The sequence below is a fragment of the Pleuronectes platessa genome, chromosome 6 (assembly GCF_947347685.1).
Source record: "Pleuronectes platessa chromosome 6, fPlePla1.1, whole genome shotgun sequence".
In the NCBI taxonomy this organism is placed as follows: domain Eukaryota; kingdom Metazoa; phylum Chordata; class Actinopteri; order Pleuronectiformes; family Pleuronectidae; genus Pleuronectes; species Pleuronectes platessa.
The window spans coordinates 27,104,251-27,131,178 of NC_070631.1; the positions used below are offsets into that span (position 1 = coordinate 27,104,251).

A 26,928-nucleotide genomic window follows, 5' to 3' on the forward strand; every position below is an offset into this window, starting at 1 on the left:
ACAGTCAACTGTCCCTACTACCAACATTACTGAAACAACACGTTCCTGTAGAGACATGCTGTACAACATCAGGAGAATACACCCCATTCTCACTCAGAGGGCGGCGCAGGTTCTGGTCTAGGCTCTGGTCATCTCACGGCTAGACTACTGTAACTTCCTCCTTGCAGGTCTACCTGCTACTGCCATCCGAACTCTGCATCTCATCCAGAATGCAGCAGCTCAACTGATCTTAAACCTAAATTCACTCAAACTACTCTGCTCCTCAGCTCCCTTCACTGGTTACCAGTAAATGGTTTTGTATTTATATAGCGCTTTTCTAGTCTTGATGACCACTCAAAGCGCTTTACATTACAGTTTTACATTCACCCATTCACACACATATTCAAACATAGCATCTATTCACAGCACGTTGTTATTCTATGGGTGGGCATTCGGGGTTCAGCATCTTGCAGATGGATCAAACTGGGGATCGAACTGCCGACCTTCAGGTTGGAGGACGACCAATCTACCCCTCAGCCAAAGCCGCCCCAGTGGCTGACAGCATCCGTTTCAAAACATTAGTACTTGCTTACTGTGCTGCAAAAGGATCGGGTCCAGTCTACGTCCAGGACATGGTCAAACCTTACACCCCAGTCCATTCACTCCGCTCTGAATCTGCCAATCGGATTGTTGCTTGCTCACCTCGAGCTAAAAACTCAACAAAATCACAGCTGTTTGCTGTCCTGGCTCCTATATGGTGGAACGAGCTCCCCAATGACATAAGGACAGCAGAAAGTCTACACATCTTCTGCCACAAACTCAAATCACATCTCTTCCGACTTTACCTTGAATAAAAAATTAAATGTTTTAGTAGCACTTAAAATGGCACTTACTTATAGCACTTTGTAGTTTGGCTTTCTTGAAGTAAATTATACTTTCTTGATTCTTGTTGTTCTGGGTTTGTACCCTCATGGTTGAATGCACTCATTGTAAATTGCTTTGGATAAAATCGTCAGATTATTGAAATGTAATATTGTCCTGGAAAACACAAACAGGCAACAAACCTTGCTTCCAGCTAACAACAACCAACGGATATCCTACAATAAAATATGTGTACTACTCAGGTAGGAATAACACTTAACATAATTCAAGGCACAAACATTTTATTGAGTTTGGTCCAAGGTATAATAAGCTGGAGGAGATGAGATAGGAGACATTCAAGTTTCCTTTCTTAGCTCCTATTATGGCAGCCTTTCAGTACCTCCAGGTCATTACACTCGTACAGGGACCCAGGTTATAAACAGTGCTGGACCGCAGCCCTTATGATTTATGTAAATGTTAAAAACTATTGGGTACATGAGCTTTATTACATTTCGACCAAAGCCCGGAACATATTTCAGAGCGGAAGCGGAATGTCTGAGCGGATGTTAGCAGACCGGAACTTAGCAGACCAGAAGTGTTTTCAGTTCAGCGGCTCCATCGTTTGGTAACACGATCACTGTTATTATGCGGTGTCATTACATTGAGATGGACACTGACAGAAGTAAGAACCATCTTTGGCAGTCTGCGGTTAACATATAAACATTGATGGATGAACAGAACATGTATGTGTAACGTGCAAATGTTAGCGACGTTGAACACAACCCGCGTCACAAACAGGAAGTTGGATGTGACAAACGAGAAAAACAAACGGAAGCCGAGAGGTGCAGTGATCGAGCTGTAAAGTGGGAATTATTAGATCGAAGGAAATGGACTCAGGGAAGATACACGCGACTCATTCTTCTGTCGTGGGGACGCACACGACGATACAGTTTATGAATCACTCACCAGTTTGATTGAAGCTGCTGACTTGGGAACATCACGAGTCCAGTTTCAGGGATTTTCACGAGTCATGTTTCCTACTCGTAAGCACAAGGATGCAGTTCCCAGGTACAGTTCTGATGACCCTTCCCATGTATTCCAAATATTTCAATATTTCCCTGTTTTACGTCTACGTTTGATCAACTTCAGGTCTATAACATGTCATCAGCATCACATGTATATTACCTTGCTACTTTTACAACCAGATCCTTTTGTGGTTTTGATCACACTCATGTGATAAAAAGCCCAACCTGTTTATTAAGATCCCTGGGTGATTCTAAAATGATCAACAGTCTAATCATAATTACAGGAGTATTCAACCCAACATGGAATATGAAACCTAAACCAATGGCTCTTTTAATTAGCTATGCAGCTTCACAGTGAGAACAGTCAATTAGTTACTAGTAGAGAGAGGATGATAATAATAATATAGATCAACTTTATTTGTATAGCACCTTTCATACAATAAATGCTGCTCAATTTGTCCTATACGATATAGATCAAAATAAAAACAAGTTAAAATGTCATTGAAACAAGATAACAGACTATAAGAAACACAAGAACATGTTAAAATGACATTTTAAAGATAAAGAAATAAAAATGAAATGGATGTCAGCATGGATCCGTTGCATGATGGTCTGGACCTGGACAGGATTTAGCCCAACCCTCCTATCTGAACATAAATTTGGGTTAAGAGGTGAAGTTGACGTGCAACACATGACTGTAACAGAAGCAAAGCAACTTTAACCTGAGTTAATGGAGCAGTTCCCACTTGAATTGACAAGTTTAGATACATTCTTAAACTTATTCTAGTTGGAGTCAAGCCATTGTTAACCTAGTTTATCGGCCTAGTCGTTTCCCTCTGCTCTTAGTATTTGTGCTAATTTTTGCTAACCATTTTCCGATTCCACCTCTGTATTGCCATGAAGCCATGACAGAGCAGCAGTGAATGAACAACTCCAGGACTCTGAATTTGAAGCAGCCAAGGGGAACTTCATTCATTCCATTATTTAAACTTCTAAACAGTCACATTCTCAAAATAGATCTACTGCCGCAGCGAGAAGAACTGTTTGGATTTCAGCACATAAACAACATTTCACTGCTTCAAATTAGTAAACTTAAAAACTGTATTTTCCTATTAGTATTTCAACCTTTTATGAACAGTTTTTTGTGCTCTGTTGTTTTTTTCTCTCAGTGGGGCCGGTGTCTTCTACCAGGCGATGCCTGCTGTTGGAGCCGATGGAAAGAAAATCATGACACTGATTCCTGTAAAACTGGTTAATGGACAGTTTATCCGATATGAAATACGTAAACCCAGTGTGGACTCTACCACACAGAAAGCTGTAAATATTTCCTCAGCACCACTTCCGATCAAAAAGATTGTAACTAATGTGTCAAATGTCTTGCCTAATCGAGGTGTATTGGATCCTGGTAATTCACGGAACAATCATCCTCAACAGCAACAGACTGAAAGTTTAATGTCCAAAGTGCCGATAACTCCTGCAACAAACTGTGTGAACTCTGTAAGACTTCCATATCAGCTCCCAGTGATGGTGAAATCTCCAGCCCTCCCCAAAGGACAGCTTCTTCAGATTCCCCCCAATGCACATGTGCGAACATTGCCAGCATCGAAACTTCCTCCAGGTATCAAGAAGCAGATTTTTAATTCATCAGCCGATTCCACTCCGGTTTCAGACGTACCCAGTGTAGTTTTTGTGTCACCGGTCACCACCGTGAGTCAATGTGCTGGTCCACCATGGGATTCTGGATCTTGGTCACCCAGGCTGCCTTCTCAGACAGAAAAAACAGCTAAAATATCGAAGCCACGCTTGAAATTGATTCCAAAGGCTTCACAAGGGCCCAACGGCCCTACAAGGTGGGTAATTGAAGAAGAGGACCCCTCAACTGCTTCTTATGTGGATTCTTATTCTGTTACTTCTCAGATTACTCGAACAGTGGCAAAGAGAGAGAAAATGGGTCAGTACTATAATGTTTCTGAGTCTAACTTGGACAAAAATGGACAAGAACAAGATAATGCCTTAATCGTGTGCAACGGGAAGGTATTTTTTGTGGGCAAAAAAAGCAGTCTACTATTTCAACAAGGAGAAAACGACTCACCCACAGCAGCAACAACAAATTCTGAAGTCAAGGAAACCACAGAACCTTTATTCCAACACCCTGTTGAGCCAGCTGTACCTCAAACACAGCAGGACATCAGCATTATTATTTCAGATGAGCCAGATGACGTAATCGATCTCTGTGATGACGATACTCAAGATGACTCGCAACAAGCAACATCAGTTAGCACATCAGCAGTCTCTCATCAGGATGATGACAACGTAATATTTGTGTCATATATTCCACCAAAATCTGAGGCTGAGTCGACACAAACACAAACTACAATAGAAAAGGACATTGACCTGCTGAACATGAGCTGCTCGAACAGTTTGACACAGGAGAAGAGCTCGGGTGGTAGAGCTTACGCTGATGGAAGGGATGATCCTACTGGAGGAAGATCAGGCACAGTTGAAAATGTCACACATGTTTGTGCTTCTGCCGGGACAAGTGTGAATGATGATGAGGGCTCAAACATGAACAGTAAGAAGAGCACTTCCACCCAACAGGAGGGGAGCATGGGAGGTGATGTTGATCCAGAAACTCCAGCAGATGGCAGCAGTGCAGCATGCTCTCACAAACAGGAGGAGGTGAAGCCACTTTTATTGTTTCATTGATACAGAAAACTAGTGATTTTAACAGAAATGGTTAAAAGCATATTGTTATTAGGTCTTAACTTAATTATTAAATTCATGCAACATCATTAAATAGACAAACTGTACATTCCACATCCACAGATTTAAGGGGGATATCTTCAGACAACTTTTTTTAATTTGAAACATTTTGAACTATTTCTGTAGAGCAGATGTAGTCATCAAGCTTCTGAGCCAAAAGCATGCTATTGCATAACACAAGATTGGTACCAACTGAACTCGCATTAAATTTTATAATCATAACAGGAGAAACTGGTGATTCATATAATGAAAGTTACCATCCTGGTTTGGATGACTGCTCAGGTCCTCCATGCCACTGTTACATATATGCTCAATTGATCTCATACAAGCCTTTGCCCTCTGTTCAGCTTTTCTGACCACAGCTATGTCTTAATTCAAGGGTTGCATCCTACGGAAGCTGCTTTCATAGACATGGCATCACAGTGACGCAACTAGGCCTTCCCATTTCTACGGCTCATTCAAATGCGGCTGCCAAATTGAAAAACACATTGAAAAATAGTAACAAATAACAAAGCTTTGCTTTTAAAGTCTTATTACACCATATTCTAACCTCCTGATGCAATCATTTGCTGGGAAATGAACTAAAATATATGATACATCCATTAAACTCTTATTTTTTGAAGTGGCTATTTATTGCTTATTCGAGTATGAGTTGTTTCATGTAAAAATAGCCATAGTTTTGCCGTCCAACATTTCCACTTCACGATAAGTAGCTAAAAAGATTCGCTGTTTCTCATTTTTAAGAGTTGTATGTATTTTCTGTTTTTATATTTGCAGGCCCCTCCAGGTGGTCGGACATCTTCACCGGCACCCCCACCTTGTAAAATGGCTGACCGTCAGCTGAGCCAGATATTTGGTATTACAGTTGATGTGAAGATTTGCCTGCAGAGGATTGATGCGGCCTCAGCTGGACTTGCAGAGGCTCGGATTAGTGAGTCTATAAATTCAACAGAGGATCAGCATGAACTAGCAAATGGGTTGAAAGAGAAGGAACTCTTTCTGCAGGACTTCTACAGGTCCTGTGAAAACCAGAACGATGATGTGAAGAGAGAGGAAGGAGTAACCGAATGGGAACAGCCAGCAGATGCAGCCACTGTAACTGCTCACACAGATGTCATGTCTCTTGAATGTGCCGTTTTCAAGCTGAACAAAAAACCTCTCTCTGAGTTGGGTCAAAGTCCACCCAAGGGGGCGTCATGTGGTGTTGAAAACACAACATTGATTGGCTATGTGGAACCGATTGATGAGGACTTCCTCAATGCAAACGAAATCGCAGAGTTGCAGGATGTAGCAACCAAGCGACAGACTCAGACTTGTGTGGACCTGAATACAAACACCAGTAGAATAGGAAGGACGAGGAAACGCACCATGTGTCCATGTTGCGTCCCTGGTACTCAGGAGCCTGCAGTGAAATTCAAGTCAGAGGAGCTGGAGAAATGGGCCTGCAGAACAGAGCAGATCAGTAAAAAAGGGACACGAACAAAAGCTGCTAGAAAAGGTGTGATAACATCTGGAAACAGCTGTCTCACAGTCAGAAACAATCAGAAATCTAAGACTCATGAGGTTCCAGCCGGGGATAGTTTGTCCTCAGCATCCATGGACACAGATGAACAATATAGAGACAGACAGATCCAAAGACTCAAAGAGCTTCTGAAAGAGAGGGAGGCAGCTTTAGAACTGATGGAATATGGAACAGCATGAGCTGAGACAAGTTTCACCTTCCAAACTAATATTCTAACAAATATGCTAACGTGTTTTAAAAGTTTTTAGAATATCATTTGTTTTACACTGGGCCAGGTCAGAACCAAACCAGCGATCGCTGCAGGACGCCTCAAACTTCCATTTGAGGTGGTGTGAAGATGTCTGAGTGCAGAATCTCCTGCTGTTTTGTGTATGTGTCAAACGCAAACTCCAGACAAAGTCTGGACCAAATCCTCAAGAGACAGGAGCCTGAAAACAGCTGTAGTTGCGCGGGCGCCCAATACATTAATTTCTATTGGCTAACACACATTTGGTTCATAGTTGTCAGTTACTAAATGTTATGAGTCTTGAGTTTTTATTTGACAGCTGTTGGTTTTCTACCCTCTACATGAAAAATGGCTGCATTATCATCGCAAATAGAACAAAACATATTGTGAAGATGACGCCACTGTCGCCTGCCACGGTCAACAAAGTTATGGTAATTAATTACTAGAAATGTGATAACAGATTCATATTTTAAATACTAATATTTGTCTAAGTAAAGATTTGCTTCAAACAAAAACTCTGCAACAGAATTTCTACCTTCATCTGAATCCTGTTGGTAACACGGCTGAGTGGAGAATCTCGTGCTGTGTTGTTCATGTCTGAAAGGCAAACTCCTTAGAAAGTCTGCACGCAATTATCTGGACTTCCTTTATGTCTGAAAATGGCTTGTGTTTTTAGCAACTCAGCCTGAGAATGGTGATGTGGTTCACTTGACGTGTTGAAAGGTGCTTTATAAATAAAGTGTATTATTATAAACAACCCCAGAGCAATAGCTCTATTACTTGCTCTTTTCGTGATGCCGTCCACAGACACAGGACCGCAGCAAATGTTTACAGAGAAACCTACAATGGCACCAAAGTAGATCATTATACAAAATGCTGACATGAGATGTTCATAATACAGATGTTGCAGAAGAACTGGAGTCTGGGCCCACAGATGCTGATCCCCTATTGTGGGAAACAGCTGATCTACTACTGGCAGCATAACAGTGGCTCAATGAAATTAAATTGTTGTTGAGAATGTTGAAGAAATGGCTCATGTGTTATGTAGACTACAGAAGAGGGTTGGATCTCTCCTTCCTTTGGGTTCCCGCTCATGAAGGGGAAGAAAAGAAATTCAGACAAGTGTAGTAATCCCATTAGTAGCCACAACAGACATTGACATATGGTCATTTGATCTCTTACAAGCCAGATGGAACACCGGCCTTTTTGCTTGACTCCAGTGATCTTAGAGCAGACCTTAGTATTATGATTTAATCTTTTTTTCTTCTTCCACATGCGTCCCATTACAAATGGTAAAAGCAATCGATAACAAGCGATAACAAGCGACCTGAAGGCCCTTCTCAACGAGAAGAAGAGGGCCTTTAGATCACGGGACAGAGCAGAACTCAAACGGGTACAAAGGGAGCTCAAGCGCAGCATCAGGGAGAGCAAGGACAACTTCAGGAGAAAACTGGAGCACAAACTGGAGGACAACAACAGCAGGGACGTCTGGAGGGGGATGAAGGAGATCACCGGCTTCCAGAGGAGAGATGGGGGAGCAGCTGGGAATGAACAACGTGCGAACGAGCTGAACACGTTCTTCAATAGGTTCAACTCCAACCCGCCCTCCACTGCCTCTACGACTGCCTCTACAGCTTCTCTGAGCAACAACCCCCCACCTCCCCCCATTACCCCCTGCCCCCCACCACCCCCGTCACCACCTCTCTCCCCCCCCCCCCCCCCCCCCCGCTAGCTTTCACCACAGACCTTTTCACACCTCCCACCCCCAGGACATCCTCACATCACCCACAGCCCCCCACCACCTCCTGCAACACACACATCTCTGCACCAGCCTCATCACCTCCACCCTCAAACCCACCACTGACACCCTCCACCCCCCAGCCTGGACTCCACATCACAGCCAGCCAGGTGAGGAGAGAGCTGGAGAGGCTCAAACCGAGGAAAGCTGCGGGACCGGACCGCATCAGCCCTCGTGTGCTGAAGGCATGTTCCAGCCAGCTCTGTGGAGTTCTCCAGCACCTCTTCAACATGAGCCTACACCTTCAGAGAGTGCCAGTGCTCTGGAAAACATCCTGCCTGGTCCCAGTGCCCAAAAAAGGACATCCTGCTGCACTGGAGGACTACAGGCCGGTGGCACTGACCTCTCACATCATGAAGGTCATGGAAAGACTGGTCCTGGCCCACCTCAGACCGCTGGTGTGCCCATCACAAGACCCCTGCAGTTTGCATATCAGCCCCATGTTGGGGTTGATGATGCAATCATCTACCTGCTGCAGAAGGCTTACTCCTCCCTGGACAGACCCAACACCTCAGTCCGGATCATGTTTTTCGACTTCTCCAGCGCCTTCAACACCATCCAGCCCAGACTGCTGAAGGCCAAACTGGAGGGCACGCAGGTGAGTGCTCCCCTCATCAACTGGGTCGATGACTATCTGACGGGCAGACCACAGTTTGTGAGATTACAGAACTGTGTGTCTGATCGTCTGATCAGTAACATCGGGGCCCCCCAGGGAACTGTGCTGTCCCCCTTCCTCTTCACCACATACACTGCTGACTTTAAGCACTGCACTGAGACGTGTCATCTGCAGAAGTTCTCTGATGACACGGCCATTGTGGGGTGTGTTGAGGGCGGGAGGGAGGCTGAGTACAGGGACCTGGTTGACCGCTTTGTGAAGTGGTGTGGGGAGAACCGCATGCAGCTCAACGTGAAGAAGACGAGGGAGATGGTGGTGGACTTCAGGAGGAACAAGCCCCTGCCCTCTCCTGTCTGCATCGGTGGGACGGATGTGGAGGTGGTACCTGCATATAAGTACCTGGGTGTCACACTGGACAATAAACTGGACTGGTCCACCAACACAGAGGCCGTCTACAAGAAGGGCCTGAGCCGGCTTTATTTCCTGAGGAGGCTCAGATCCTTCAATGTCTGCAACAAGATGCTGCAGATTTTCTACAAGTCTGTTGTGGCGAGCACAATCTTCTTTGCTGTGGTGTCCTGGGTTGCGGGCATCAAGGCAAAGGACGCCAACAGACTGAGAAAACTCCTTAGGAAGGCAGAGTCTATGGTTGGCTCTAAGCTTGTCACCCTGGAGGAGGTGGTGGAGGACAGGATGCTGGCAAAACTGCTGGCAATCATGGACAATCCCTCTCACCCCCTCCACAAAACACTGGACAAGCTAAGGAGCAGCTTCAGCCACAGACTCATTCAACCCCGTTGCTCTAAGGAACGATACAGGAAATCGTTCCTCCCAACCGCAATAAGACTATACAACTCATCTACCTCTGTCAGAGCCACCATCACAGAACTGATCTAAACATACCTGTCTCCTTACACTGTGTACCCTGTAAAACACTCCGCTATGTGTTAATATAAATCATATTGATACTATATATCATTTTATACAATAATATTTTCTTTTGCACACTGTCTACATATTCTTACACTCATAGTATATTATATTATCTATTGTATAGTCGAATACTTATATTTATACCTCTACTATATATCATATCATATTATATCATACTCTTTGTATATTCTTTGTATATAATATTTATACATGTTGTGGCATCACAAGGGGGCGGGTTGTAGAGGGGCATTATGTGCCTCACTCTGGGAGTTGCTACCTCCCCACAAGATGGCTGCCGGGAGGACTGCATCTCCCAGAAGGCACTGCTGGGGGAGGTTCCAAGGTCTCCCTCATTAAAGCCGGAGCTCAGGTGTGCGGGGAGGAGAGGAGAACAAAGGAGTGGAGGCCACCACACAGCAGGGAGCCGGAGAAGGAGACCTGGACTAAGATGTTGTGGAAAGGAACCCCCTGATAAAGGAGTGGACGGAGGACTTATAATTATACTTTGAGGAACTTGATGTTTTGCCTCCGGTGAGACTTTTTGTGAACTTAATAAACCAGAATTGGTTTGAAACCCTTTGTAAGTCTTCTCTTTGCTTCTGTGACGCACTGCCCTACTCCCTTTTTTAGTGGTTAAACCTACTGTGATACCACAAAGTGTACATGTTATTATTATTATATTTACTATTATTATATATACTGTTGCTGCCATTATTACTATATACTGCTATTATACTGGTAGAATAACTATCATATATAAATATATATATTATGTTATATTATATTATATACTGTACTATTTGTATATACTGTCTAACAATAACATCACCATCATATCATCAGTACTATTACCATCATCTTGCCACTGCACCTTATCTACCTATTTATCTTGTGTTCCTATTTTTTTATTCTTTCTACCTCAATATTTTTTTTTTTATTCTATTGTATTGTATTTTATTGTATTCAAATATACCTGCTGCTATGATGACTTAATTTCCCTTTGGGGATGAATAAAGTTATCTACAAACAGCAAAAGAGTTTAGCCTCCCTGCTTTACAATGTAATGAGTGATTTCATCAAATTAAAATTTTGGCTCAAACACTTTTCAAAGGTAGCTACTTATGTCTCTACGATTTTCACCTCTTATGCTGGCTTTAGGTTGGTCACTGAACTTCCTGAAATCTTTAGTGATCGCACCATTTGACGAAGGTAGATGTTTGGACCTGTAGAAGAGGGTTCATCGGAGAACTTGACTTTTACATAATAAAAAGCAGGGAGGAGAGGACACAGCCCTGTGGGATGCCTGCATTTGAAATGTTGACAATGGACATTTCTCCATTCACGAATACCTGCTTGATTTGTTCTGTTATTTAAAATTTTGTTTAAAGGTACAGTCAAATCTTGTCAGTTAAATTTAAAATAAGAAGCCACTCACTCAACTAAAATCTCCTTGTTAAAAGCTAATGAGAAAAAATGAGAAGTTGAAATTTTTTTTAAATACTGAAAGTAAAGCACAGATTGAAACCGTCATAAAAAATCATATGCGTGAAAAAAATTGCAAAAATATTTGGTGAAAAACTAACAGTATTTAAAATATGGTAGAACATGGCGAGGGAGCCGTAAGAAAGAGTTGGTTATTACTTGGCTTAGAACAGGACATACAGGTTTACTTCAAACACTGCATTCTGGACATACTGTGATGAACCAGAAATAATTAAACATGTACTGAGAGATTGCAACAGGTATCAGCACTAAAGGGTTGGAAAAGGACAACAATACTGTGGAAAATCTGCTGGGAAAAACACCATGAAGTGTACGGTAGTTTTCTAACTAATGACTAGAGTAACAGGGATATGTTTTCCGGCCAATTAACTGTTCAAGCTCCATTACAGTAGGTGGAAGATAATACCAACATTAAAACAGAAACATGTCGGTGGGAGGCTGTAAACAAAAGGAAGAAAATGAGAAATGGCGGAACAGGATTCAACATTACATAAAACAGGTAAGCACCAGCCCAAAACTGAGGAGCACAAAATACACTCATATGAGGAATCACCTGTTTAGTCACAAAGGAAAGAAAAACACTCTGACTTTAAATTGTATTTTTATTCAATCTTATCCACACTCCAGTCCAGTAGACCGTGGTAATGCACTGGTAATCACTGATTTTCAAGCACATTCAAAAAGTTTAAAAAAAAAAGCACAGAATATAACAAGAATAATTCAGGGAACAAAGTCATATTTAAAAGGTTTTAGACAGCACGAGAAGGAAGGAAAGGAAAATATCAACTCTTCTGATCGACACTTCCCAGAAGGTGGCGGCAATTCGCCTGTAAGTTGTTTGCCACCCGTCATAGAAGAAGAAGAAGAAGAAGAAGAAGAAGAAACAGAAACAAGAAAAAGAAAAGTCGTGGTGAATGAAGAAGGTAAGAGCAACATTATTGTGAACAACAGTATTTAAACACCTTCCGCTCAGAGGTGAGCTGAGGGGAAATAGCTGCCTCATTCAGAACAGAGACATATCATACTGCCAAAGCCTGCGCTTTATGACCAGCGAACATGTTTAAACTAGTCCAAGTTATGTTGTTTCGATCCTGTTCAGCTGCGCCACTGGGTCGTGTCAATATATATATATATATATATATATATATATATATATATATATATATATATATATATATACATATAAGTGCTGTCAAAATTAACGCGTTAACGCGGGATGATTAATTTGTGGAATTTACGCGTTAATTAATGCTTAGAACTAACTGCTCCATGTACCCACACTCACTCACTCGCTCAGAGCGACACACGGTCGGTCAGTGACTTTGTAGAAGAGCAGTGAAACACACAGTTTCTCTGGTCTCAGCTGCTCAGGGATCAGAGTAGAAGCTGCAGTTGGTTTGGACCGAGCTGGAGTTATCCGGGCCGGTGGAGCCCGGCTAGCGTTAGCTCGCGAGCTAACTCGCTCACCGAGGCCATGTAGCGAGACTCTCTACATGGGCATGGTGTGACTATGACGTTTATTTGGGTCGTAATCCCATTCGACGCACTGTAGCGTATCGTTTCTGACATAGAGGAACCACAACCATTCGGAGGAGTTGTTTTTTTTCCAGAGTTTTTGGGACGGTAGACGTGCCAGATTTTTTTCATAGTATGTCCCCTTTGAACCCGATTTTCATTGTATTTCATTGCATAAATTATCATATGCCATTTAAGCCCAACCCCATTTCTAAACTTCAATATTTAGCAGGTAGGACATGAAGGGAGACTCATCCCGGCTCTATAATAAAAGTCAGTGTTTTTTGTGTCTACACAGGGAAATACACAGAGCATGGATTCCCTCAACAGACTTGAAATCTTCATTCCAGATGAGGCTGACGCAACAACCATCAATCTGTGTAGTTTACCAGCCGTAGTGCTCAAAAGAATGGGCTTCCCCCTGCATGACTCGAAAGACTCCAAGAAACTGGCAATATGGATTAGTCCAGCAGTCTTAAGAAGGAAGGGGCAGAAACTACTGTCCAACACAGGAAAGGATGCACTAGAAAGCGCGTCCTCATTGCTGGGCAGAAGGTTCCGGCATCTGACGGGTCCTTTCAAAATGCCTATTTACTCTAGCAACCGTGCCATTTCCAACATGCTGAAGGATATGAACCAAGGGAAAACGCTCTCAACATGCAAGTCTCCCACCTCCTTGTGTCCCCGGGGCTCACCACCACAGAATGGCTTCTCTGCTATTGTCATCTACCATGGATGCATTTACCTGTGCATCAGTAAGAACAATCCAAGCAAGTGTCGAAAAGACACTCCCTCTACTCACTCAGTGTCATCTGAAAGCCAGAAGAAGGTAACTTGACATTTCAGTTGGGGAAGTCACAACATGGGAAAACATGACAATTCATTTGACATCTATAGCTTTACATTCACACATATACGTTCTCAATTCAAAAACCAAACCATTTCCTTTTCATTTCGAACTAACACACCAGAAAACACATGAAATGATATTTCACATACACTGTGCATGTTCGGGTTAACAGGAAGCAGATTATACACTCTGCAGTTGGTCGCTTGGCTGCATAAATACTGCTAGGAAGGAATAACGGTGATGGTGAAAAGTAAGAACATCGATTTGTTTTCTCGCAGCAACAACGCAGATAAATTGTTAGTTACACCAAGTATTGGTAATGCTGAAGACAATGCGAGTGTGTCAACCTTTCCAAAAGTTGGTTTTGTGTGTTTGAAGACTCCGATGGTGCACCGATGGTTTCGGCGTCGAGTCTGTCGAGTTTGCTTAATAATGTGCGTGAGACAGACTGTGTGCTTATGTTGACATCTTTATTCGGGTCCTCACTTCTGTGTCTGACCCCGCCCCCCACATTCATTGCCTCCTCCTATTGGTCCATAACATACCAACATAGGGGCTTCCTATTAGCTAAACATACATGTCAATCAACTGTTGTGAATAACATTAAAGATACCACGGCCTATTTTTTCCGCTCGCTGCAAGCGTATCGCGCCAGGAAACATACTGGAAAATGATTTTAAACGATATCAATGACTTATTTTATATGATATAAATGATAAAATGTGCATCCCATTCTTTGTATACCACTTCTGTGGTCCTGGAGTTTTAATTTCCCCAATCACATAATTAAATGACCCCCTCTGCCCATCCACTACACACTACAAGCACACAAGCAGATAGAAAGAGAGGGGGGGGGGTGCCAGGGGGTGCCAGGCGGTGCCAGGCGGTGCCAGGCTCCAGCACAAGCTTAAGAATAGAGATGCGCGGAGGAGAGCGGCGCTGCGGAGCGCTTCGGGGTCCGGTAAAAACCCGGCGTTACGTAGTAATATTGAAGAAGAACATTTGTTATAATGAATTGAAATGAAACGTTTTAGAAATTGAAAAGGTAAATTCATAATTTGTGTGAGTCCGACGCGTCGGTTTAAAATATAGATGTCGACGCATTTTCAGCGTCGACGTCACCGATGACGTTGACTAATCGCGGCAGCCCTAAACTCATTCCATCCATGTTTTGACAGACAACACGAACAGCCATGAGAATAGCACCCTGCTGAAGCAATCATGTGACTGGAATAGAGTTACAGCTAGGCCAGGTTAGGTGAATGCAAACCGCACTGGGTTTCGGAGCAGCAGCACATGTTCTAATGATGGAGCTCTCGCAGTGGAGGACAACTCTGCATCGATTCAGTGCTAGAACACAATCGAATCATGTTTTCAGCTATGTTTATTGTTTCAGCGGTTTTTGACCACTGAATAATTATAACCAGCCCTACTCCAGGACCAGGACAGACGCTCATTAAAGGTCCGGTCGTCCTGTGTCGGAGTCTCTGTCAGTGTCACCGATCCCAAGTTATTAGGACACGTACAGGACCAACGTTTACTTTGTGTTTGATTCACTCTAGAATTTAGAGACATTTTTGTGTTTAAACCTGCTAGACGAGATGTAACGTGACGCGCACAGACAGGACATCAGGGTTAAAGTGACCAGAACGATCCGGAGTCATATTCCGACAGCATATATTAATAACTATTTTAGAATATGCAACAAAATGATGAATATCCCATGTGATTATCAGTTCATGTGTGAGGAGGGACAGAGACGAGCAGACAGACACATACACTAACACACACACTCCTGCAGACAGAAGTTTCTTCTTGCAGCTTATGACGCCGGACAGTGTTTTAACTTCATTGTTGCAGAAGCAGCGACGCCCCATTTATCCAGGAACATAAATATGAATTCCGCAGGTTTTTATATAGATCAGTTTTAAGTGTGATAATTAGAAAACATCAGAGGACCAGAATCATTTGTTGACCAACAGAGTAATGTGCCTCAGTGGTGCTGATTTAATGGATCCACACACCGGGGAAATTCAGGTGTTGGAGCAGCAGGCACGTGAATATGAGGTAGAAAAGAGAATAAAGAAATATAAAAAGGCAATAGAATACAAAAAAAAGCTGATTATGATGAGATGTATAATTTTCCACTGGAGTTGAATTAATTTTACTATAGATGCTATATTTTCAAAGTTAAAGGGGACATATTATGAAAATTCCACTTTTGTAGTGCTTCTACACGTTAATTTGGGTATCTGGCATGTCTACCGTCCCAAAAACTCTGGGATTTGTTGTGGTTCCTCTATGTAGGAAACGATATGCTAGAGTGCGTCGAATGGGATTACGACCGAAATAAATGTCATAGTCACACCATGCCCATGTAGGGAGTCTCGCTACATGGCCTAGGACGAGCGAGCTAACGCTAGCCGGGCTCCACTGGCGGTTGGCCCACTCAAAACAGGTCAATCTGAGTTTTAAGAGTTGTTTTAAATGATCCTTGTGGTATTTCGACCAAAATATGTTACAGACATTTCATTAAGACCCCAAGGAACCATATCAACTGTGGTATAATATGTCCCCTTTTAGAAAATTAGAATGTACTTGTTGTAAGTCTGTGGACAGAATTTTCCATAAGTCTTATGTGATACTACCTTATTTTTTCCTCCAGGAGCTGCACAATGACAAAAGGCCCAGGAATATGCACAGCACAAACAAGAATGTGTCCTCATCCAAGGCTGCAGCAGCAGCCCCAGAGCCATCCTGGTTTCATCCTGGGGGGGGGCAGGAGGTCGGGGCCAATGAGGACAGTGGTGACTGTGAGATGATGGACCTGGCCAGTGATGAAGCCGAGCGCACCAGTCAAAAAGATGAGGGGGTCGGTGATGTGCACATGGAACGTGGTGCAGTGACACTCAAAAGCAATCAAAGCTGCACAGGGAGGGAGTCTCTGGGCGCCACCCCGCTGGCGAGGGAGTGTGACTTTGATGAACTGGTACAGGAGGAGAAGATCGCTCAAATGAAGGCCAGACTCCGACTGAGTGAAGCTGCACTCAACAGTCTGCATTCTTCACAGTAACTGCTTAGTCACACTCAGTAGTAATGCTGTGTCAGTTTTACAAAAAATCCAAATTTATATTACAGTTTTGCTTTTGTGTTTACCACTTGGGATTTCTTCTAGGAGAGACCCTGTGAATGTATAGGAACAGGAATTTCTCCCTGACTGTTATTGGGATTTCGATATATATGTTGTTTTGTAAGAATCTGTTGGTTTTAAGCACACATGAATATTTATGGTTTATGAATGACAATGTGACTTGTATTCAATATAAATTTGAGCCCACAATATAATCAGAAACCAGTGTGCATGTTAATAACCTGCTAGTTTAACAGTCATCACATTCCCTTGACATTTGCTCTAGATTAGGATTTATATTTTTCCTGAAACCTGATTTGTTCTCTAGCACAGCCATCAGGCCAACTTAACAAATGAACATTTACATACTGCTGTTGAGGTTCTAAGAATCTTATCTCCTCTTGAATCATTTATCACTTTGTTATTTACCAAATGTGCAGTGGTGATGTTGCATGTTACCCCAGACCTCAGCCTCCCTTTCCAAAACATGAAAGAGAACCTGTGGCAGCCTTCAGTTTTCATAAAAACTAAAAAGTGTTTGGCTTGTCCAGTCTGGGCTACTGTAAAAACAAAACATGCCAGCCTCCATAGAGGACCTGCTCCTGATGTAAATATAAAGGGCTCATCCTAGGGTAAACAACAATTCGTACAATTTAAATGAAAAACAATACAACACAGGACTTTTTATGCTCAATTTCAGCAAATGTTAACCTTTGACCTATTTCTGACCGTTAAGTGTAACTGCATGAACCTCCTTCAAGGGTCACAAGTGGGTCTTTTCGTCCTATAGTTGACCTGTGGCCTTGAAAGACTGAAAACTCCAACAGAGCGATAGAATTAGAATGATACACTGTCTGTTTCTGTTTGTTTACTTTCATGTCACTGCTGACACAAGGTTTACTGTTGTGATGTAGTTCTAACTGAGAAAAAGCATTATTTTAGGATTACTTCTATAATGTGATAATACATGTTTTCTATATGAAGAAATTGGCCTGTAACAAACTTGAAATAAACCCAGCTGGCAATTAGGTTAAAGTGATCAGAATTTGTTTGGACCTGAAGCCAATTTTCAGCACATTCACACAGAAGTGACCTCTGCACTGTTTTTCAGTCATTAAGTGCCACATAGTTGAAAAAGAGAGGTCCTCACCATAGACTACATCAAAGTACGGAGGGATGGACAACATGATGTACGCCCGTCAAAGCCAGAGCATCTTGATCACCCCCTTGTGGTTGGCGGCAGTATATGTCTTTAACCCATTCTCCTCTCGGTTAATGGATAGGACATGGACCAAACTGAACGGTGAAAGTACGTGTCAATTTTTTCTCTTACGGGTGCTTCTTGTATTTTTAGGAAGTTAACAGCAAATTGATGTATGTTAAATTTTTTTATTTATTTGATGCTATAAAACAGTGCAACATTTTCTGATTGACAGCTGAGACTGACTTGCGATTGGCTAAACCGTGTATCAATTGCATCTCAATCTCATCCTTCCGTACCCTGATCGCTATTGGATAGTAAGATCATCCATCTTTATGTAGTCTATGGTCTTCTCCAGCCAATGAACGCCTGCATCCAAGGAGAAGAATTATCTCGTAAGCCCTCCTACTACAGAACAACAGGCTCTGTTTCCTACTGTTGTTTTGATATGTGATGAAATTTATTTTAGTTTGGCCTCAGACTTGAGATCTACAAAAGATGGGGCTGAATACATAATAAATCAATGATTGTTGGACAGTTTAACATAAGTGTTACGTCTGTCGTCACATTTACCACAACACATTGGTGACTGTGTCTCAGAAGGTAGTGCAGGCCGTTCTCTAACCAGAGGGTTGGTGGTTCAAACCCAGTCTCCCCTATTCTTCATTCTGAAGGGTCCTTGGGCAAGATACTGAACCCCAAATTGCTCCTGATAGCTGTGTAATAGGAAGAAATAGAGATAGTGCTGCACATCACATTAGAGACTATTTACATTTCAGTATAAATATATTATTCCTCTGGCTCTAGATGTTAGACATGTCCCATTCTTGTAGTGCAATATATCATGAACAGTGGGAAGAAACTACTTACTTGTACTTTTTAATGTTCATGTGTTATCAAACTGATGAAGAGCTTGTCTTCATGTGCTATTGTTTTGTCTTTCTGCAGTGCTGTGCTCTCAGGGCCACTACTTTCAATTCACTGTACAATAATCAACAGGGGGGAACTTAGTGCTGCACAGTTTTCAGTGGGACTTTGTCTTAGAAAGGTTCATGATCCTTTTGGAGGATGCAATCAGTGTTGTTGAGTTGTGTTATCCAACAAAAAATAATAGAAAAACCTCAAAGTCGAATCAACAGATCTAAATCAGTTTTAATACAACCAGAACATGAATGAGACATCATGGGATATCATGTTTGTGAGTGTGTGGTAGCCTGTCACATTCACAGTAGGAACAGAGCAGAACAAGTTCAGCCCCAGTGACAGTATGTTAAATCGTCTCATATGAGTTTTGGATTAGATATGAGTGAGGGGGAGGAAACCTCAGTGCTGTGGTCCTCCCATCCTGCTGCATGAGTATAAGCCTGCAGGTCGGCTGAGGTAGGTCCCCACAGACAGGATGCACTCCACATACTGCTCCTCTGCCAGACCATCATCACTCACAGTAAGACCGGTTTTCACTCCGCTTGTAACTCTAGACCAGGACTGGCAGGAAGTTAATGATGCCATGTTGTAGTGCAGAGAATTTTTCTTTCTCTGTAGTGCTGACATTAATCTGAGATTCTTAACCTTCTCTTCTCTGTGTCCACACTTGTGAAACTTAATGTCATTGGACCATTGTTTTTTTCCTCTAATTCCCAAAGAACCGACTGATTTGTAACTTTACCTTCGGTGGTTGTCAGTTGGATTTAATTATAGGAAATTTAGAGAAAAGTTAATTTGGTTTACTCGTATGAATTTTTCTACTGCAAAGCAGAACAGATGAACATGCATATTTGTGCTGTCTCTTGACGAGTGCAGGGTCCTTTCTAAACCTGCCTGTTGAAAATGTTCTTGTCCTATGATAATACTCCCACAACTTCCTCAGAATTATTCCTCATCAAACTGTTCTACAATATACTGTCACCTGTTATTGTTTGTGTGCTGGACGTTGTGCACAGAGCTCTTTATAAACAGTCTGTTGCAGAGTGAAGTTAGACAACTTGTGTTCATCCTACCTGGTCTGTCTGCAGGGAAGATTTTGAAGTCAGTGGTTGTTGAAACTGAATTTGCTTTATATCGGTTCACATGTGTGTCTTTTTATGTAAGATTGAATGATTTATTCAACATGTGTTTATTTTTCTTTCATCGGATGTCGGGTCTTCAAGGTCTTTTAAGCGACGGACATAATTTCAGACACCCGTTCACAGCTTTTCAAAATGAAATCTCCGCAATTCAGCTTGATTTAAAGCATCACCGCCACCACAAAATTACCTTTAAGTTGTGCTTTTACTTTGAAGTGATTCTTTGAATGATGCTTCTATGACAGAGATCTGCACTGCTGACACCCGTAAATGTCTGTGTCTGTCTGACATTGTAAAATAGAATAATCAGATAATCAAAATGTTCAGGTGGGTCGAGTATTATTGCTCACGGGCGGTCAGTTGCTATAGATTATCAGAGGGACGTAGAAGAAGACATGGTCAACTCTGTCCACAGACTGAAGGCAGATACTGCTACAGAGTGCTGGTTGTTGGTTTATTCAATTAGTATTAATATTGAATGTATCACTTTTGTTGAATTAATCATTCACATATTTTATTAGAAAATAATTTTGAGCAATTTATCGTTTTCCTCTATTTATTCAAAATTATATTATTTTTACTACAATTTCAGGCAAATTTTAATCCAATACTTTACATTACAAGACAGGACAGAAAGTGGATTCATACCTTGAACCACACCTCGCTATCCTAAATGTATTGAAATGTCTATGTATTGAGTCCACTGAGAGCATACTCTCTCCACTCTCAGTAAAAATCACAACTTGACATCCGTTACATGTGGGGATGCGTTCATGACCATCTTTGCAGAATCATTGGAAAAAATGGGCAAAAAAAGCTGAGACTCCTGTTTGAATGAAACAGAAGTCTTGCAATATTTATTGTCCATCAACTGTGATACAATTTAATTAAATAAGAAATCGAAAAATGAAAGAGTGACCACTGACCATGATTTCATTTATAAAGGGCAGGGCCAGGATTTTTTATAAAATTTTAGGTCAAAGAGAAGAAGCTTATGGAAAATCATAATGAATACATTAATCTGTAGATTCATTTGTAGAGGCATTGTTTGGTTTTGATGTAAACCATCGATAAGAGGGGGTGAGAATATAAAATAAAGGTCCTAGCTGAATCCAATCATGAAAGTTTAGGCCTGTGGTTGACACCTCAAACTGCTTAGCTTAGCCTGAATACATTAATTCAATATGGTATGTTGCACATTTTGTATTGTAGAGTTTGCTCCGACAATAAGTCCAAAGATACCATGAGCAGGATGACTGAGAATCTTCACAGATATGTTTTGTATTGAAGTTTCTCTTCTCATCTTCAGGTGTTGTGTGTGCAGCTCATGTGTCTGGCAGGCTGGCCCCTCTCCTCAGAGGCAGCCAGACTCCGCTGTGGTTCGGATCTCCTTAGTGACCTCATATTTGTGTGCGGTGATCGTGGGATATATTTAGGTAAGTCTATCTTCATATTGTCCACTATCTTTCTATTGTCACCAAAATAAGCTTTTCTAGTAGACAAGGTGACATTTGTCAGTTGTACTGGGAGTGGAAAGGTCAGATGTCTTTTGGACAGTTTATAAAATAATCTTCCTGTAGTATCTAACCTCATTCAGGCTCTGGTCATGTCATGTAATCAACATCACCAACTATTATCAGAACCATAATCAACTTTTGATGTGAAACATACAAAAACATAATCATGCATATCCCTTTGTTTGTGATTATCAATGCAGGGCGTTTCACAGTGTCAAAGTCTGTCCTTGTCATTTCTGTACTGAGGTGCAGGTGTAAACAGTATCAGACTTTTAATTGAGACATGTAAGAATTTCTGCACCACATTTCGAATCAAGTTATTAACTAAATTCTAATAAAATATTTTTTTTCTTAATGATTTAACAATTGAAGCCTGCAGTTAAACTGCAAAGATGTTACAAGAACATTAAATACTCATATTTCATTAGTGTCCTATACTATTTTATACGAGAGGAGGTCAGTGTGGATCTGTTGCAGGACAGATGCTATGGAGAGGACACTTGTACCTCAGCTTTAAAAAAGTATTTAGTAGCAGTGCAGAGATGTAGTTAATCGGAAAAATGTCACAGAAGATGCTTCACTCACCTGTGCCTAAAAACGTCTGTCCACCACACACAACGTCCAGGTATTTATTTCTATCCTGTTGCAGAATCACTTAGGTCTGATCTGACACTGATACTGTGTGCATGCTTGGTAAGAATTCAGACACTAATAGTCTTCCACAGCACTGTGTATATGAAAACAGACAGACATTTGACAGGTTTACTGGTTGTATACTGATTATCTGTCAATTGATCTATTTGTCAGTTGAGCAGCATCTCTTATCAGGCAATCTATGGACCGAATTAAACAACACAAGCAATAATACGTAGCTATTTTGATCATCAAGATCATTTTGATAATTTGAATATTTTTATTTCATCATGTTGGACAGACAGAAATTCGGGGTGTCACTGTTGCAGTTCTCTTGTCATAACAACAATAATCACTTTCTCTTTAGTAATATGTCCACGATGTAAAAACGTAACAAATGGCTTGTTGCCATAATCCATTTATACAGGGAAGAATTACTGGGTTTTTATTGTGAGAAGTTGTGTTTGAAGAATGTGTTGATGGCGGAAATTAATATATGGAAAATAACATTAGTTGAATAAATCATTCAAACTTAGATATAAAACACACATTTGAACATTAATCAAGCAAATTTTGTCTAATTTGATGAAATATATTGTATAAAATTGGTAAACAGAAACATTTTATTTATATCCGACTATACCTTGAATAAAAAAATTTAAACTAACAATTTAGTTGCACTTAAATTGCACTTACTTATAGCTCTTTGTAGTTTGGCTTTTTTGAAGAAATTGTACTTGTTGTTCTGGGTTTGTACCCTCATGGTTGAATGCACTTATTGTAAGTTGCCTTGGATAAAAGTGTTAGCTAAATGAAAACTGTAAATGTAATGTATATTTTGGAGGTATAAGGATAACACAAAGTCAATTCAGTTTCATTTAAAAAAAAAAAAAAAACATTATCTATAAAATCTTCACTGCAGATAGACCAGGTATGATGAACACAAGTTTTCTAACTTCATTCTGCACCAGACTGCGAATACAAAGCTCTTCACACAACGTCCAGCCTGTAAGCAATAAAACAGTTACAGTACATATGTTGTCAATTAATCATTCATGACAGTACTGGACTCAATACTATTCTAGTAATTATGAATGACTCTATATAATGTTGATTTGAATTGATATAAAAAACACTAATGAGATAAAATGTTATCTGGGTTATTCCACCCTTTGTGCATGGTTTCTCCAGCAGAGGTGTGTAATAACACAGATATGGTCATGGTCATGCTGTCCACAGTTACACATTGTAGTTATTCTGAGCACGTTATCAGCTCCACGACAACAAATCATGACCTGTTTATGTATTTATATTAAAATAAGCCTAAGCCTCAGCAGTCAACTAATATATTCTGATTGACTGTACTATAAGAGATAGAAATGCATGGCATTGGATCAGCTGGTTGCTGCAGCATGTTGGAGTAACAGGGGCCAAACACTTCACAGCAGATTTGATGAAGTGAAGCATCTTGAACAGTTCATTATTATGAGATTATAATTTCTCCCACAGAACCAATAGAATTACCAAGAAGCCCTTTCACCTGATTACCTTTCCCCTGTTCTGACCAAGGCCACCCTCTCCATCTGCTATCAGACTGGTGGCAGTCCACCAAAACTGGTAGCGTGCTAACCAGAACACCGTGCCTCGGTGTGTGATAGCTTTATTGTTAAAACACTTGTTATCTGAGATGGGTCCAGCTTTCACACTTACAACGAAGACGTGTGCACAACAATTCAGAGTAGGTCCATATACTTCACATATGATGGTGTGTTCTCCGGGATGGATTTACCCCCATTTCAAACACACTTTAAACAAGATCAAGTCACTAGAGGTTTTGGTTCCTGTCTGTCTAGTAGATGTTGAAGTGCTTCACTAGTTCCTTGAAAACTGACCTGCTGATGGCACTAGATGAAATGCTAAAGCAGAACAAAAACAAAGCCAAACAATGGCAATGTGCAGGGGAATTTAAAGAAGACAACGGTCTGGATATTCATGTTCCTCATATATCCCAAAACTGTCTCTATCATAACAATAACCACCTTTTACAACTGCTAACTCATTAGTCTGGTTGTTTTATCCAGTAAATGTGAACGGCAGTGTGACGAATCAGGAGAGGTTTTTTTCAGAAACATTGCATACAGACAATGTTTTTTAAGTAAGGAAGATACTGCAGCTTGACAATGAGTTTCCTGGTTTACCTCTGCAGGTAAAGGAACGTGGTCTGGTTACGGTCCTCGGCCCAGAGGGAAGGGGATAGTAGATCAGTGCTGCCGAACAGGTGGCTGTGACCTTCAGCATCTGGAGAAGTACTGTGCCAAACCAAAGAGCCTGGAACATACCACCGCTTGGCCAGTCACAACCCCAGCAGCACACACCACGACACAGCTAGATATGGTAAGAACTATTTAATAAATCACTAAATGTTTACTTACTAACTTTATAAACAACTGTCAAATGCACTGAATAGTTTTACAATCAGACCAATCAAAGACCGCTGAAATGAGTGCAGGGGTACAGTCCTTCCTAATTTACAACCATGTGTTCGATGTACTGACAACCATGAACAAGACAAAAAAAAAAGGATACCCAAAATCTGAGAAGGAATGGAGAATCCATTCTCACAGAGAAAGTGGCCAACACACACCACAACAAATACAGCTAAAGGTGAAAACAAATTCAACGTAAAAATAATGAGTTTTTATACCACACACAAAACCAAAGAATACACTGTAAGTAATTGATATCCCTGATAAGCTCTTGTGGAATAGTGCAGGTCCCACAGAGGGCCAATGTTTCCCTGCTACCTCCGGCCTCCATGTCCTTGAATCAACTCATTTTTGTCCTGTCTTTGTTTTGCAGGCACAGCAGTTCGAAGCAGTATTTCACAAGAAACTTTTGGAGCACCTCTATGCTCCCAACAGTCCAAAGAGGGAAGCTTATAGAAAGAAAAAACAGCCTTCAATCCAAAGGAACGCCAAAGTGCCCTCATCAAAAAGGAGGATTAAACCAGCACATCCAACAGGCCTACCTCACCCTCTGAGAGAGCGATGAGATTTAACTCTTGACCACTGACCTCATGGAAATAAGCATATCTATAGTTACTGGATTGGAATCAGAGGGACCTTTTGCTGCTCACAATTGCCTTTTGTTTGTCTCATGAGAAATTATATCTAATTGCAACATGACTAAATTCCAGAGGTGGGAAGTAATAAATTACAAAAACATTGTTACTGTACTCTTTCAGGTATCTGTCCTTTACTTGACAAACTTTACTTCTACTTCCTACAGTTCAACACAAATGTCCGTAGTTTCGGCTTCTTACATTTTCAAAACACACCATTACTTTCATTTTAATGCATTTGGTGGGAATTATTTGCAATTTTTTATATTTTGCATCAACGAGCTCCGGCGTCCCAACTTTAAGACTGATTTCAACCTAAAGGGACAGTAACACAGAGAAGGTTATTCCTTATTGTGTATCTATCAGTGTATATTTCTCACAACACGGCTTAACACGTCTGAATTTCCCACGGATTAATAAAGTATCAATATATCTATCTATCTATCTAAAAGAAGTATCGAAAACTGAACAGACAGGAGAGGGAGATTCAACCGCCAAGAGGCGCAGCAGAGATATCTGTGACGAGGAATCTTTTTTCTATATTCATTTGACACGATTCTCAGTTTGTTTTGCACAGCTGGTAGAAAATGTTTTACTTTTATACTTTGAGTACATTTCAGAACCTGTACTTTTATACTTTAATGTGTAAAGAGGCTATAATTTTACTTGATTCATTTTCAATTCAAATATCTATGTGACGTCCTGTCATTTTAGTTTGTTAATTTCAGTCTTTGTGTTTTCTACTTCCTGTTTTATTTTGTAGCTTCACTTTCACTCTGTCTTGTTCCAGCTTCTCGGTGTCTCACTTCCTGTCTTTGATTGTCGTCCCCAATCCTCATGTGTTTCACCTGTGTGTAATTGCCCCTGCCTTCCTTCTTGTATTTAAGCCTCTGTGTTTCCCTTTGTCCTCTGTCGGTTTGTACTAGTTGTTTTCTCCCCACGTCGTGAGAAATGGTTTGTTTGCTCCTGCTGTTTCGTCCAGCTTCTCCTGCTTCCTCGCTCCTTGTTTTCAGTGCGCCTTGTCGCCAGTGTTACTTTTGTTAGTGTTCTTGTTTTGTTTTTGTCTTGTTTAAAACCCTTTTATTATATTAAATACCTTTTGTTTGATAACCTCTGCATCCTGGGTCCATCTCCTCACTCAAACCGTAACAGAACAAACCGACCAAACTATGGACCCAGCAGAGGTTAGTTTTTTCGAAAGAGTTTTTTGTTTTGATAGTTTATTGACAGAGCTGGAGGTGGGACGCTCAAACCCGTTTGAGGGGATCCGCCTGGCCCTGGGTGGACCCCACAGCCTGCAGTGGGGACACTCAAACCCTTTTGAGGGAACCCGCCTGGCTCTGGGAGGACCCCGCAGCCTCCAGAAAGGTTCTGGTCTCGGGGGTAGACGGTGGAGGGGGGGCATCCACAGCAAAGGCCTCTCCCTCAAGCAGCATGCTCCGCGTCAGAGGCCCCCAGCTGATGTCTCTCGTTCACCGACGTCAGTGGTCCTCGCAGCGGCGTCTGCTCCAGCACCTGCTCCAGTCGCTGCTCCGCGCCGGAGGTCCTCAGCTGATGTCTCTCTTTCTTCGACGTCAGTGGTCCTCTCAGCGGCGTCTGCTCCAGCACCTGCTCCAGTCGCTGCTCCGCGCCGGAGGTCCCCAGCTGATGTTTCTCTTTCTTCGACGTCAGT

The 26,928-nt window shown here is 41.6% G+C and overlaps 3 protein-coding genes across 3 annotated transcripts; all 3 read left to right on the forward strand.

Annotated features, from left to right (window-relative positions):
* Nucleotides 1–1,407: 1,407 nt before the first annotated feature.
* Nucleotides 1,408–7,133, forward strand: lrif1 (ligand dependent nuclear receptor interacting factor 1). Its single transcript, XM_053425333.1, has 3 exons — nucleotides 1,408–1,908; nucleotides 3,035–4,544; nucleotides 5,406–7,133. Exons 1-3 carry the CDS (start codon nucleotides 1,871–1,873, stop codon nucleotides 6,327–6,329), a joined length of 2,472 nt encoding a protein of 823 aa, XP_053281308.1. The 5' UTR covers nucleotides 1,408–1,870; the 3' UTR covers nucleotides 6,330–7,133.
* Nucleotides 7,134–12,059: 4,926 nt separating this feature from the next.
* On the forward strand, nucleotides 12,060–17,750 carry LOC128442788 (uncharacterized). Its single transcript, XM_053425362.1, has 3 exons — nucleotides 12,060–12,149; nucleotides 13,040–13,570; nucleotides 16,257–17,750. The coding sequence occupies exons 1-3, from the start codon at nucleotides 12,141–12,143 to the stop codon at nucleotides 16,662–16,664; spliced, it is 948 nt and encodes a 315-aa protein (XP_053281337.1). The 5' UTR covers nucleotides 12,060–12,140; the 3' UTR covers nucleotides 16,665–17,750.
* Nucleotides 17,751–18,760: 1,010 nt separating this feature from the next.
* LOC128442789 (insulin-like growth factor) lies at nucleotides 18,761–26,526 on the forward strand. The gene is made up of 4 exons (XM_053425363.1): nucleotides 18,761–19,366; nucleotides 21,295–21,421; nucleotides 24,342–24,529; nucleotides 24,995–26,526. Exons 1-4 carry the CDS (start codon nucleotides 19,322–19,324, stop codon nucleotides 25,184–25,186), a joined length of 552 nt encoding a protein of 183 aa, XP_053281338.1. The 5' UTR covers nucleotides 18,761–19,321; the 3' UTR covers nucleotides 25,187–26,526.
* Nucleotides 26,527–26,928: the final 402 nt, after the last annotated feature.